Below are 12,552 nucleotides of genomic sequence, written 5' to 3' on the forward strand. Positions count from 1 at the left end.
TTAGTTGAATTTTCTGATTATTTAGACGACACGTCATATGTTCCTCAAGTTAAACTTTTCCATCTTCACTGTGGGTTATAAATTAAATTGATTCAAAAAGGACCGCCAATGCATGTTGTCAATCATTTAATTTGTCATTTTTGAGGAACTTTAATAGTGCACATTTTTATTTTCATAAATGTTATAAATGAAGTTCAAAGTTCAAATAAATAGGATACATTGCTGTAAGCAGTATAAACGAAATCAAAAATATCACTAATCGCACATACTTGAACGGTATAAGCCAGAATAGTACATATTTAATTTTCTTTTTGTTCATTAAATGTTTATATCGTTATAATTTTTTATTTTTTATAAAATGCCATACATGTAATTAAATAAACGTATACAATTTTGATGTACAAAAAAAAAAGGTTCTTTGATCAAGTGGTTTAGTTATGAACAACCCTATGAACATTTTTCAAAGTGTGCAATGGTACACGGATATAAACATGTTTAGAATTGTGGCATTAGGACATTCGATAGTATTTAATTACATTAAAACTCATTAAAATATTTAACATAAAATAACCAAATTAAAAGGAAAATGAATTTAATATCTATTAAGGAACACGTACACCACCATCGCGTCTTATCGACTATCGTTCCGAATTATATGCAATTAATACGAGCAATGTCTAACAAAGAAATTTAACTATATCGAAGTGAACAAATGATAGTTGTTAAAAATCAATAAACATAATAACTGAAACCTAAGCTTTTCTGAGACATCCTCCTTCCCAACCAATAAACGACAGTGTCCCTGATACAGAACTAAATCCGGACCTCAACATTTTCCTCATATATATTGAAGTAAACGTCGAAACGCGTTCTTGTCGCGTGATGTCAAATAGAATTGGAATTTGCTAATTTGGAATAGTCATCACTTGTCAATCGTGTCGTACTGTCGTGGTCGTGCTGTACTCTGTACTCGTTCGTCATCGCGGACCGCGGTGACCGCCGCCAACCCGCGGTGGCGGCCCGTTATCAATATTCGCCGCTGCCGTTCGTCGTCCAACACACCCCCTCCCCGCAGTCTTACCGCACCGGTACGATAACGCTCGCGCAAGCGCACAAATGCATCGCACCGTGGTAGTATGTTGCACGCACGCGCCAACTATAACACGGACCGTGGTCCGTGGCACGCACGCACGAACATTCAGGTCTATCGAGAATCGAGATCGAGTCTCGACTCTCAGACACACGACGACGGCGTTATTGCCGTGAGTGCAATATTTTTATTTTTTTTTTTATCATTATCTCGTGTCGTTGCGCACGTAAAGTTTGCGGAGTACTTACGATATTCGTATACTATTTTTAGCCGGCGACGACAATAAATTTCCGGTAAACCACGCTAGTGTTTTATACCAGCGTTGGTCGCGCCGTCTCGTGTCTATCACACGGCAATATATACGGCTCACGCAGTACGCACACTCACGCAATACAACACAACACAACACACACACACACTCACAGAACCGTCGCTATCACTCGAACGCGAAACTGCAAAAGTTAAATAGGTAGTTAATAATTATTCACTTACGACCACGGCACGTCCGCCGGCCGTCGCATACCCGCTGTCGTCATCTCCGTCATCGTGTGCGGTAAGTCACGCGCGCCGTTGCTGCCCGTTGTCCCGGTCAGTTCCGGAATCGGTGCGTCCGGTGCCCGCGCCCGTTTGTCAAGCGTTAGATGGCGATAAACTTTTATGGAAAGCACAAAATGGCCGGTGTCAACGAGTGTTTCTCCATCGGCAGCGTAGTCATGTGCACCAATTGCTTCGACGAGGAGATCGAGGGCGAGGTTCTCGGGTTCGAGCCTACCACGAAAATGCTAATACTGAGTATCCTTTTCCGGAAACGCAACTTCCGCCGATAGAGCATAGAACGTTAGAGCACTTAGTAGGTAGGTGGGTCGACGGGGTTGAGCGATTCTCCACGGGGGGGAAGGCTCCCCGGGATTGTCTGCGTTATCAGCATAGCGGTCCCTCGCTGTGTTTGCGTTGCTTTCGGGCTGTCAACATGCTCGCTCTCTGCTTCACCGATCGTCTTGAATTTCCTTAATATGCCATCGCCGCCCCGCGGAGTTCCCTTACTCTCTAAAAGGCTGTCGTAGTGGACTTTGTGTCCCGATGTCTTTAGTTGCTTCTTACCCCTTGTACACTGATGCCAATGTCATTTTATTCCTCGTTTTATTTAAACTATAGGCATTGACCACCCCTGTACACATTTTTGGAAACCTATGATGATTTTGTTGGTACATTATGATTGCATGACAAGATAATTGTATATACTTATGCCATATACAATTCTCAAATACGTTTGGCGTATTTTTTTTTGTATTAAACTATTTGGACGCCAATACGTAGTACTAATGTCATATTTTTTGTATTTATCATGACACTTTTTGATTTTTACTTAATTACTTTATTACTCTATTATTTTATTGTTTATTTCCTTAATATAAACTACCAGAATGTCCATCAACTAATAATAACCCATTGTTAAGCAACATCAATATAGTGAACTTGGCGTTTGCTAAAGACGTTCAAGTTAAAAAGGAGTCCAGTTTCAACCCACCACCTTTGCCTTCGTTAAATTTAAATAGGGTATGTTATAAATTGCATCTATTTAATTATTAATATGTTAAATGTCTAAAAAATATTAAAATATTGTCTTTTACAGTTAAATAATAGGATAAAAACTCAAATACAAGATAAGAAACGTCAAATATCAGCTATGTCTGCTAATGTTTCCCCTGAGGCACAAAAATTGTATTTGACTATAACTAAAACGTACATTTTTAATAATATATAATTCAACTATCTGTAGAAGAATAAATAAATTATATTTGTCTATTTTATGTTTAGGATTCCAGAAGTAACTTGGCAAGGGCAAAATATTGTTGTTTATGATCAAGTGATAATTAGTCCACCATATAAGGCCGATAATGTCAAAGGCACTGGAAACCAAGAAGACAAAGCTATTTTGTACATAAAGAACATTGTAAGTAGACTTAAAGTTGTCTCTTTATCTTTAGTGTTAACATAGTTTACATAGAATAGACAGCGTATACTTAAAATATCCTATGCTAGTATTTTAGTTCTGTTATGTTACTGTTTTTGTGTTTTTATACAATTATTTTAATCATGAATCCAAAGTTAGTTTAACAATTGGATAAGTTGTATGCTTCACTACATACATGAATTGTCTCAAGATTGATAAATTATTGACTGTCATTAATTTTGGTCGTCAGATTTTGCTTATGATAAAAATTCTAAAAATTATTTTTCATTGTTAATCTTAGTAAAATACAGTAATCCTCCGTTATCAGCGAGAGTTAAGTTCCAGCAAAGTTACACGGTTAACGAGACCAAAAGTAATGTAAAAAGGTACATTGTATTAATTTAGAAAATCACAATAATAATGTTAATATTTTTTACAATTATGTATTTGATTAATTATTATTTTTATTATACATGATTTATTAAGTAATTTATTAATCATCAATTATACATACATTATGAATGGTGAAAAAACCTCTGAACAAATTAACGATATAATAAAATAAAATAAGTCATAATGTAATGTTTATCTGTGCAATCAGTACATATAAGCATAGTTGTATAATTATTTGCATTATACCTACCAATATAACAATAATTATTTACAATTTTCTAAAATAAATTATCTACAGCGTTCTTATAATAACAATAAAATGTTATTGTAGACTTAACCGGGGATAACAAGCGATTACTGTATAAACATTGTTTGAATATTAAATTTATGCTCCTTAGAGCAAGGCACTTGATTTACATTAGACACTGCCCAAAGTTACACTTAATGAAATAAAGTATAGTAACCAATTTTAAATTATTTATTTCATTAAATGGATAGATTTGCTACTGAATATTATATATTATATTATATGTTTATATCACTTATAATATGTTGAATTTAAACTATAATAAAATTGTGCTATTATTTTATCATTTTTTATTATGATTCAACTAAATAATTGTAATAATGTTTTATTTGGTGATTTTAAAAAATATTTTAGGTGGAAAAATTTGTAAAAGACACAGCTTCTCAACAAGTTTCATCCACACCAACAACCCATCGGAGCAAACCATCTGCTGCTACCGCTGCAGCGCCACAGCCACAATGAAGTTATGCTGTGATCAAGGGAGTTTAAATAAAATGATTATAATTTATTAAGTCAAGTTAAATAAAAGAGAAGAACCCAAGTAGATATATTTATTATACATTTATCAGCAATACTCATCTAATTTCTATTGTGGATTTATATAACTTTTTTTTCTGTCTAAAATATAAATCAATATTTGATTTCTAATTAACTAAGCTCTTGGATTCTGAAAACTCTTACAACTTGGAAATACAATATTCTTTTTTATTTTATATTTTTTTATTGAAAAGTTATTATTTCATGCGTAAAAATATGTTTTTGACTTTAAAAATAAAAATAATTGAGTCACTTATATTATTTAAAAAATTGATTTCATCCATTGTTGATAATTAGACAAGTCATCAGTAACTCAAAATCTACAATCTAAATGTAAGCTATATTATATTTTTATAATTCATGCTGTTTTTTACCATAGAAAGTCAACTCATTCTACAGAACAATAAAAGTTTATAAAACCTGTCATTAATATTAAAGAAAAATGATTATGTAAAAATAATTAATGCTTCTACTCAAACTTTTCAAAAACTATTTTGATGTAATATGAGATTTATGTAGGTAATAGATTTCCAAGAAGGTGTTTATAGTAAATAAATCCATTTCTTGTGACCTTATTAATTTTATTTTTACCAAAATTATCATATGTTGAAGATGTGATGGGGGTTAAAATGTATTATATTACTGGTGTATGTATTGCTAACAAATCATAATTGATCTAATTTATATATATACTTTATATAAAAATATTTTTGCAACTCAACAAATAACTTAGAAAAATTAATATGATTTTTTGTCTCCAATTTTGAGTTACAAATTATTAGTTTTATTTTATATTACATTCTATAATAAATAAAATATTAGTTAAACTTCACCAATAATAAGCATCATTGCATTAGTACATTGTTATTATAAAAGTTTCATAAAGGCATGAACAATAACGAAAATTCAATTTCTCATAGACCTTAAATTTTAGACTTTTAAACCATTAAAGTTGACGTGTACTAATTAAATCATTCCCTGTTGTATTTGGTAACTATTACATAGCTTATATTATTACATAATGGGACATATAGGATAGAAACTCAAGTTACTAGAGAGCCAATTTTACAGTTTTTAGAATTTAAAATATAGCAATCAAGAGAGCAAAAATAAAATTCAACTCCTTGAAATTGTTTTTTGAATTATACAGTTAATTTTTCTGAGTAGATAATGTCATGTTCATAAATTACCGTAATTATCCAACCTAATTCTATTTTGTATAACTTCCTTATGCAGTAAATGTTTTTATTTATTTTATGCTGCAAAAATTAGCAACTTGTGTCCTGCATATTTATTTACATTATATATTTACACCTTTAACCAGTAGTTCCTACTGTTTTTTTAAATTGTTTTATAATTAACGTCTAAATGAAGAAATTTAAAAAAAAAACCAATTGACCTACTAAATTTATTTTTAAGTAAGCTAGTTCTTTGGTAAGTTAAAGTTGTCCATTCCTGATATAATTACTGTATAAATTCCCAAAATATTGGGGTCATACATTTTGATAAAGAAATCTAAAATATACATATTGTGTATTGTAATATATTTTGCATACAAGAGGTGGTAGTGGTAACATTGTTAATAGACTTCTTGTTCTGTAATAGACAAATAGAAAATAATTTTTAACATTTTAACCTTTAATTAGGTTTAATATCAAAAAATTTGTTGGTCAAAATTCATAGGTTTTTAATAATTATAATATATCAAGTAAAAATAAAACTATTCAACTTAGAATTATCTGTTGACATAGACAGCAAATGACTTAAGATCATCTTATTAATGAAAATAAAACCAACTTTGTTTACATCTTTTCATATTTAATAATATAATTTGTTTAAAATTATTGTCAAATACATGAGTATTAATTTCAGGTATTATAAGTATATTTTTATAAGTATAGTTTTACATTAATTGTAAGTAAATCCAAATTTAGTCATACCTAATGAAAAATATTCCAATAGCACCCTTTTCCTATGTAGCGTTGAAATTTTATTGGAGCTGTTGACACTAAGAGTTTGAGGATTCAAAGTTCAAACCCCCTTAAACATTAGAAGTATATGAATGTACTTATAAACATTTAAAATTAAACTACTTAAATATTTTTTTTTTCACTAAGCCCCACTACATATTAAATCCTAGTATACACACGCTTTTTATATGCAGTGTACAAAAATTAATGAATACTGATTAATCATTTTTGTACTTATGAAGTTTTGATGAATTCCTCAAAAAATAAAGACAATATTTTTAATAAAAGTAAATTTATGTAATATATAATAATAATATGTTAGTATATCTATTTGGATGATTTAGTCTGAAATATTTGCTTAAGTTGCATTTGCGTTAATGGTAAAATTATTATATTTGCCATACTTAAAAAAGGGAAATAACATTAAAAGGATTAAAAAAAAAACAAATAAATATAATAATAAATAATTTTAAGTTATTTAATGCTGTTTTCTTTTTTGAAAACACTTATTATACATTTTTTTTTTGTTACATCACTACATTTCTAATGCATTATTTGAATAGTTTTAAAATACTTTCATAGGTAGTTAACAGTTGTATTGCATATTCTTACTATTATAAAGATATGTTTATTGACAGTCAAACAGATTGTGTCTAATAGGCATACATTGGCACTGATAACCTAATTTATCTATGTCAGATGGCATAGTAGATTTTTTAGGTGGAAGGCCTACATCACTAAAATCTTAAATTAATTAAATAATTGATCTGTGGATCATGAAATATTTGTTCAACTAATATTTATAAATAAATGATTAAACATTGCATTAGATGCTTTGATCATCACATCTAATTGTTATTTTTTTTTTTTAAAGTTAGGATAATAAAGTCCCTTGATGTATGATGTCATAATATATTTTAAGCACTTTAGTGCCACTGTAAGCCTTTTTTAAAATACTGTTAAAAACACAATAAGACACCTACAATTAAATTTGAATTATTTCTTAGTTATTAATCATATTATATTTAATCACTTTTCATATTAAACTAATAATTATTACTAAATAAATAACAACAGCATACAACAGAACTATAAAAATGGTAACTATTTGATACTATTAATTTTAACCACAGTAGAACCTCGACTTATCAAATTTTTTTTTGCCCTCAACAGATTCAAGTTATCGAGGTTCTACTGTACATTATTTGAATTATACTTTTGAGCGGTTATTTTTCCAATAGTCAATAGATTGCATTTCCATGAGCCTTGATACTGTTCGATCAAATGCAAACATTTCTTCATCCCCAGTAAAAACATTGGCTTTAGCATTGGCCTAAAAATAATTCAATACATTACTTTTTTAGAAAACATTGATACATTGTAATTATAAAATAAATGTAGGTAATATTAAGTAATTATAATTTTTTTTATACTGTTATCACTAGTTATAATAATAGAATCTAATTATATTACATTATTATTATCCACTAACATATTTCTGTTTAAGAGGTTGTGAAATGTCTATTTTCATTGCGAATTAAGTAATAACATACTTCAAAATTAAAATTAGAAAAGAAAGTCTACATAGAAAACTGGAGTCAGATAATGTTTAAAAATAATCTGTGCATAAAATTTGCCATGTTCTGCTTTAGTAAGATGAAGATAACGGATTATCAGGTATAATATACTCTTAAAGTTGACATATAAAATAAATTATGTAACATTCAAGCTCAATCAACTTATTATTAAGCTGAAATTGTATTTTATAATACTATATGTTTTTATCATATTTGTGAGAATAATAATAATAAATGACAATAAAAAGAACTCTAAATTCAGTAAGCAATTAGAATTTCTTGAGTTTTATTAAATAATAACTATATAGTGTTTAACATTTTAAAAATATTAGAAACTGAAAAAATGTTATAATACTTTACCGAATCAGTTTGTAAATCTAAATCGTCCATAAGAACTTTCTGATCATCGTCTAATCCGTCTGTTTTTTGGGCTACAAATAATTCTTTTACTGGTTTATCTGCATATATTAAAACAAATATCTAAAAAATAATATTTTATATCACCAATAATTATTACTCAAAATATTAAATCTGTAAGATTACCTTATGATCATAAAGTGTATCAATCAAAGTGATAAAACGTCTCAATGGCGATAATGAATCTAAATCAAGTTGAGGAACATCTCTTATAGCTATTGTGTGAAACATTTGAGCTAAGTATAAGTAATCTACAGCGCCTAAAGGCTGAAAAGTTTTTATTGTAAATTTATTAAGTATATTTAGTGAAATATAATATTACCCGATCACATAATTCTTCAAAAGTAGCATCTAAGATTTGTCCACATACTCTTTTGAATGTAAGATTCCTTTGCATAATAATTAATGTTCTTGGCCTGACAGTATCATTTTCACTATTTGTAAATCTTTTAATGGAGTTTTCAAAATCTTTTAAGGTATCAACATTTCGTCTATGGAAAAATGCACACAATACTTTAATAATTATGGTAATGGTACCTCAATTTATTATTTTTATAAAATAATATATTTATGATCTGTATAGTATGTCACTATGTATACTTACACAAAATATGATTTGTATCCACTTTTTGCTCTTATAACTCTATAGTCAATACCAGAATCCAAATTGACGACTATAGAATGTTGCTTTAATACAGGTATAAACGGTAAAAACAAAAACCTTTGTAGTCCATTTTTATATAGATCATCTGGCTTACGATTGCTGGTCGCTACCATAACCATACCTTTATCAAAAAGTACAGTGAAAAGCCGTTTCAATATCATTGCATTTGCTATGTCAGTCACCTAGCAAGAGTTCATGATAGTCCTATAATTAAAAGTGTGATATCTACAATAGACAAATAAAATATTTTTAAAAAATACCTGAAATTCATCAAAACAAAGTAACCATGATTGTTCTAATATTGTATCAGCAACCATAGGAATAGCATCAAAATTTTCTTTAGTGCTCAACCTTAAATTATGCACTCTATTATGAATATCCAACATAAACTCATCAAAATGAACTCGACGTTTTTTTTCTACCTATACAATTGGAAAATTTGCAAATAATTAAAATGTAAATATGTTGGGCAATCAATAATAATTGTGTTGAGTAGTAATTTTGTACTAAAGTTTGTGCGCTATTTTGCCATTAATTTCTTTACGTATAAATAATTGAAGACAATGTATATACTTAATTATTAAACTTGAAAAAAAATTTAAATTAAAAACACATATTTAAAATTGATTCTGAATAAAACTATACTTAGCAAACATATCATACATACTTTAAGCATGTTTAAATTTTTTAATCAAATGTATAAATAAACTAGTACAAATTACTAATCATAAAATATAATAATTACTTCACAACAGGAAAAAAATAAATCCATTAACATGGTTTTACCACATCCAACTGATCCATGCATGTAAATACCATTTAAGGGTACTTTTCGCCGACCAAACCATTTTGAAATTACACTTTGTGATGGTAGTGAATAACTTTTTAAAGATGTATACACTTCATCTAGCTGTTTGACAATTTGACGCTGATGATCATCATTGATCAATTGACCATCACTCACTCGTTGATCATAGAGTTCAGATGGTTTCGTTTGAAAACGGATGCTAGTGTAGATTGTACGAATTTGGATATTTAATCGTGGGATTTTCATGACGACAGATTAAAATTTACAAGTAGTTATAACGACAGGTTCTGATCTGCAAATAAAACTATTTTAACACTAGCAATATCTAAGAGTTTAATATTGACACATTTCAAAAAAAAAAATACAATACCAACAATAATGTAAGTATTACAAAATTTACTATTTCATAGAGCTATAAGTCTAAATTATTTTAAGCTATTGGCGTAAAGCCACAAATTCTAATATTTTACCTTTATAACTTAAAGATTATCGATGAAGGATGTACGTCGTTTAATGTGTATTACTGTATTTGCTGTACACTATTCTGGCCTTAAGCGTTAAGCACTTAAGCATAATAATTTTAAGATAAACGTGTTTTATAATCACTTATCACTACTAATCATTGATTAGTTTACACACGGTAGGTATATATATGTATATATTTTGTAAAGAAGTTCAGTAATCGGTTTGTTCGTACAGAAAGTAATATCACGTCACAGTTTATATAAAAAATGAAAATACATTTTTTATATAATATCTGTGATTATCAAGGTGAATTGATAATAAAATGATATCAATTCTATTATTACATATTATAAAGACTTTTTTGTTTTTACTTAATCACGGTCCATGCCTCCACAGCATAGGGAACCACAATATTCTTGAGTCCTTCCCTTACAAACCTCGATAATTTTTTCCAGTCTTTATGCTTATAAGTTTTCAAGAAGAATTCGATAAGTACGTATTGTTTCCAACGTCTAACTTCTTGAACATTCAGAATTCAAAATCGATACGTATCGATACACTCCAATTTCTTCCTTGAAAGTCTTGATACTTTATATTGTATCATTTTCATGAATTTATGCGTAATCGATGACGTACGCAAGGCAGGCACGTATCTGGTGAGAACAAATTAAAAAATGTTTGCCTAATAATACATTAATATATCATGCATATTTTATTAAACTACTGTCATTTAAATAAAAAAATATCTTTTAATAATTTAATATAATTACCTATATGGTACTTGTGCGTTATCGCGACTACCGCACGCTACATATGCGTTATCGCGACTACCTCATATTATGGTTGTAGGAAAAAAACCACGAAATTAAAAACAAAAACAAAAAAAGACTATGAAAATAAAAAAATAAATATTTTCTTGTTGTCATATTTTAGGTATTGTATAGAAAATTACAAAATAAATATTTTGTCAGTAGAATAGACTATAAATAAAATAAGAAGTTATCGATATCTTATTGTATAATGTAGAGAACAACAATTAATAAATTAGTTAATACATTTTATAGAAAATTACAAATAAATATCTTGTGAGTAGAATTAAATAAAATAAAAAAGTTATAAAAAGTTGTATAATAGTCAATAGAGACTGGCATCCTTGCTCTAGCGTTGACGTCTAATAATTGTGATACCGTTTCAGCATAGGTACATCTGCGACGGGTTAGCTCCTGAATACTTTGCAGTCTGTTTAATTCTGTTTATGGCTTTTGCGATTTCGATTTTTGTTTGTTCAGCTGCAGGGTGCTCATGTCTAACTTTGAGAATGTGGCTGGTTTTATGGATTGAGATGTGGAGAATAGCTGGACAGTTTAGAGAACTCTTTAGTCTTTTTATTACATCTTCATCATAATATGTAATAGTTTTTTCCTGCGTGCTTCATTTCGTGCATATAACCATTAAACGTTAATTTTTCTTTGCCTTTATTTGATTTTATTATTTCCATAATACCGTGTCACAACTAAATAGAGAGTCAACTAAAATAACAACTAGTCACTAGGTAATACCTATAATATATATTGTTATCGTTTTTTTTCCGCGTGCCCATATTATATAGGTTATAGGCGACGTCGTTTTATATGCGATTCTATTTTTTTCCAGTGTCGTTACAATCACACTTAATACTTATCGCAAATTTTATAGACTGGCTGGGTAACTTTTAGGACACTTGGGCATTTAGTCACAACCACGCAGTCACGATGGTAGTATAGAGGTAACTTGTTGTACAGTTACGATTATTTGGCAATGGATCTGTGGAACTTACCAACAACGGAAAAATAAAGAAATACATTTTTTTTTTAATGAGGGTAACCTTGATTAGACTGTTTTCGCTTGGATTGTACCTATTTGATTAATTTTAGTGTTTTTTCTAAGAATGTCAATAAAAATTCATTCATTCTATAGAAAAGTAAAAAAATAAAAATAAAAATTTAATACAAGGTTCCTTATAAATCATAAGTCTATAATTCTTTATCATATAATAGGAGAAATTATTGTATTTGAATCGCTAATTGCATAAAGTGATCTACTTTGGATAGGTCCACTTTCCATATTAGTCCCTACAAACAACTAATAATGGTTTTAGTTCCCGGGCTTTGGATAAATAAAAAATAATAATAATATTATTGTATACTTGTACAATTTATTATAAATATTATTATTTAAAATCAATATTGATACATTAAAAAAAAAAAATTGTTCTCTGGGAAACACTGAGTGGACATATTATATTATAACATATACATAACTACGAATTAATGGATGCTATTAAGAAATATTGTTCATTGAAAAATATATTTCTTGTTAAACACATATTGG

At 28.8% G+C, this 12,552-nt stretch overlaps 2 protein-coding genes across 4 annotated transcripts; one reads left to right on the forward strand and one right to left on the reverse strand.

The window, feature by feature from the left end:
* The first annotated feature begins 1,203 nt into the window (after positions 1-1,203).
* Positions 1,204-4,537, forward strand: LOC107166070 (protein LSM12 homolog A-like). Its single transcript, XM_015514585.2, has 5 exons — positions 1,204-1,882; positions 2,514-2,647; positions 2,724-2,833; positions 2,909-3,044; positions 4,099-4,537. The coding sequence occupies exons 1-5, from the start codon at positions 1,732-1,734 to the stop codon at positions 4,204-4,206; spliced, it is 639 nt and encodes a 212-aa protein (XP_015370071.1). The 5' UTR covers positions 1,204-1,731; the 3' UTR covers positions 4,207-4,537.
* Positions 4,538-6,705: 2,168 nt separating this feature from the next.
* LOC107166072 (putative ATPase N2B) lies at positions 6,706-10,833 on the reverse strand. 3 transcript variants are annotated; one of them, XR_016190171.1, is made up of 8 exons: positions 10,188-10,833; positions 9,655-10,009; positions 9,170-9,331; positions 8,850-9,091; positions 8,568-8,736; positions 8,372-8,512; positions 8,189-8,286; positions 6,706-7,584 (listed from the first exon to the last, which is right to left on the reverse strand). XR_016190171.1 is itself a non-coding variant. In XM_015514586.2 (8 exons), the coding sequence occupies exons 2-8, from the start codon at positions 9,961-9,963 to the stop codon at positions 7,462-7,464; spliced, it is 1,266 nt and encodes a 421-aa protein (XP_015370072.1). In that variant the 5' UTR covers positions 9,964-10,009; positions 10,188-10,814; the 3' UTR covers positions 6,706-7,461. The 3 variants fall into 3 exon arrangements, 2 of the variants coding, with proteins under 2 accessions (XP_015370072.1, XP_089075064.1); XM_015514586.2 differs by having other exon boundaries at positions 8,189-8,308; positions 10,188-10,814; XM_089218938.1 differs by having other exon boundaries at positions 8,189-8,308; positions 9,655-10,021; positions 10,188-10,814.
* Between the last annotated feature and the right edge of the window lie 1,719 nt (positions 10,834-12,552).

Source organism: Diuraphis noxia, unplaced genomic scaffold, assembly GCF_037042655.1.
Source record: "Diuraphis noxia isolate RWA-SAM2 unplaced genomic scaffold, SU_Dnox_SAM2 contig0002, whole genome shotgun sequence".
Taxonomy (NCBI): domain Eukaryota; kingdom Metazoa; phylum Arthropoda; class Insecta; order Hemiptera; family Aphididae; genus Diuraphis; species Diuraphis noxia.

What these genes read in the sequence shown, in the direction of transcription:
- LOC107166070 (XM_015514585.2), top strand. Translation starts at nt 1,732, where the DNA reads ATGGCGATAAACTTTTATGGAAAGCACAAAATGGCCGGTGTCAACGAG. An exon ending in CACGAAAATGCTAATACTGA is followed by an intron (nt 1,883 to 2,513) that starts GTATCCTTTTCC and finishes ATAAACTACCAG; the next exon opens with AATGTCCATCAACTAATAAT. An exon ending in TTTTGTACATAAAGAACATT is followed by an intron (nt 3,045 to 4,098) that starts GTAAGTAGACTT and finishes AAAATATTTTAG; the next exon opens with GTGGAAAAATTTGTAAAAGA.
- LOC107166072 (XM_015514586.2), bottom strand. Translation starts at nt 9,963, where the DNA reads ATGAAAATCCCACGATTAAATATCCAAATTCGTACAATCTACACTAGC. An exon ending in TTTGTTTTGATGAATTTCAG is followed by an intron (nt 9,092 to 9,169) that starts GTATTTTTTAAA and finishes AACTCTTGCTAG; the next exon opens with GTGACTGACATAGCAAATGC. An exon ending in TTGAAGAATTATGTGATCGG is followed by an intron (nt 8,513 to 8,567) that starts GTAATATTATAT and finishes AAAACTTTTCAG; the next exon opens with CCTTTAGGCGCTGTAGATTA.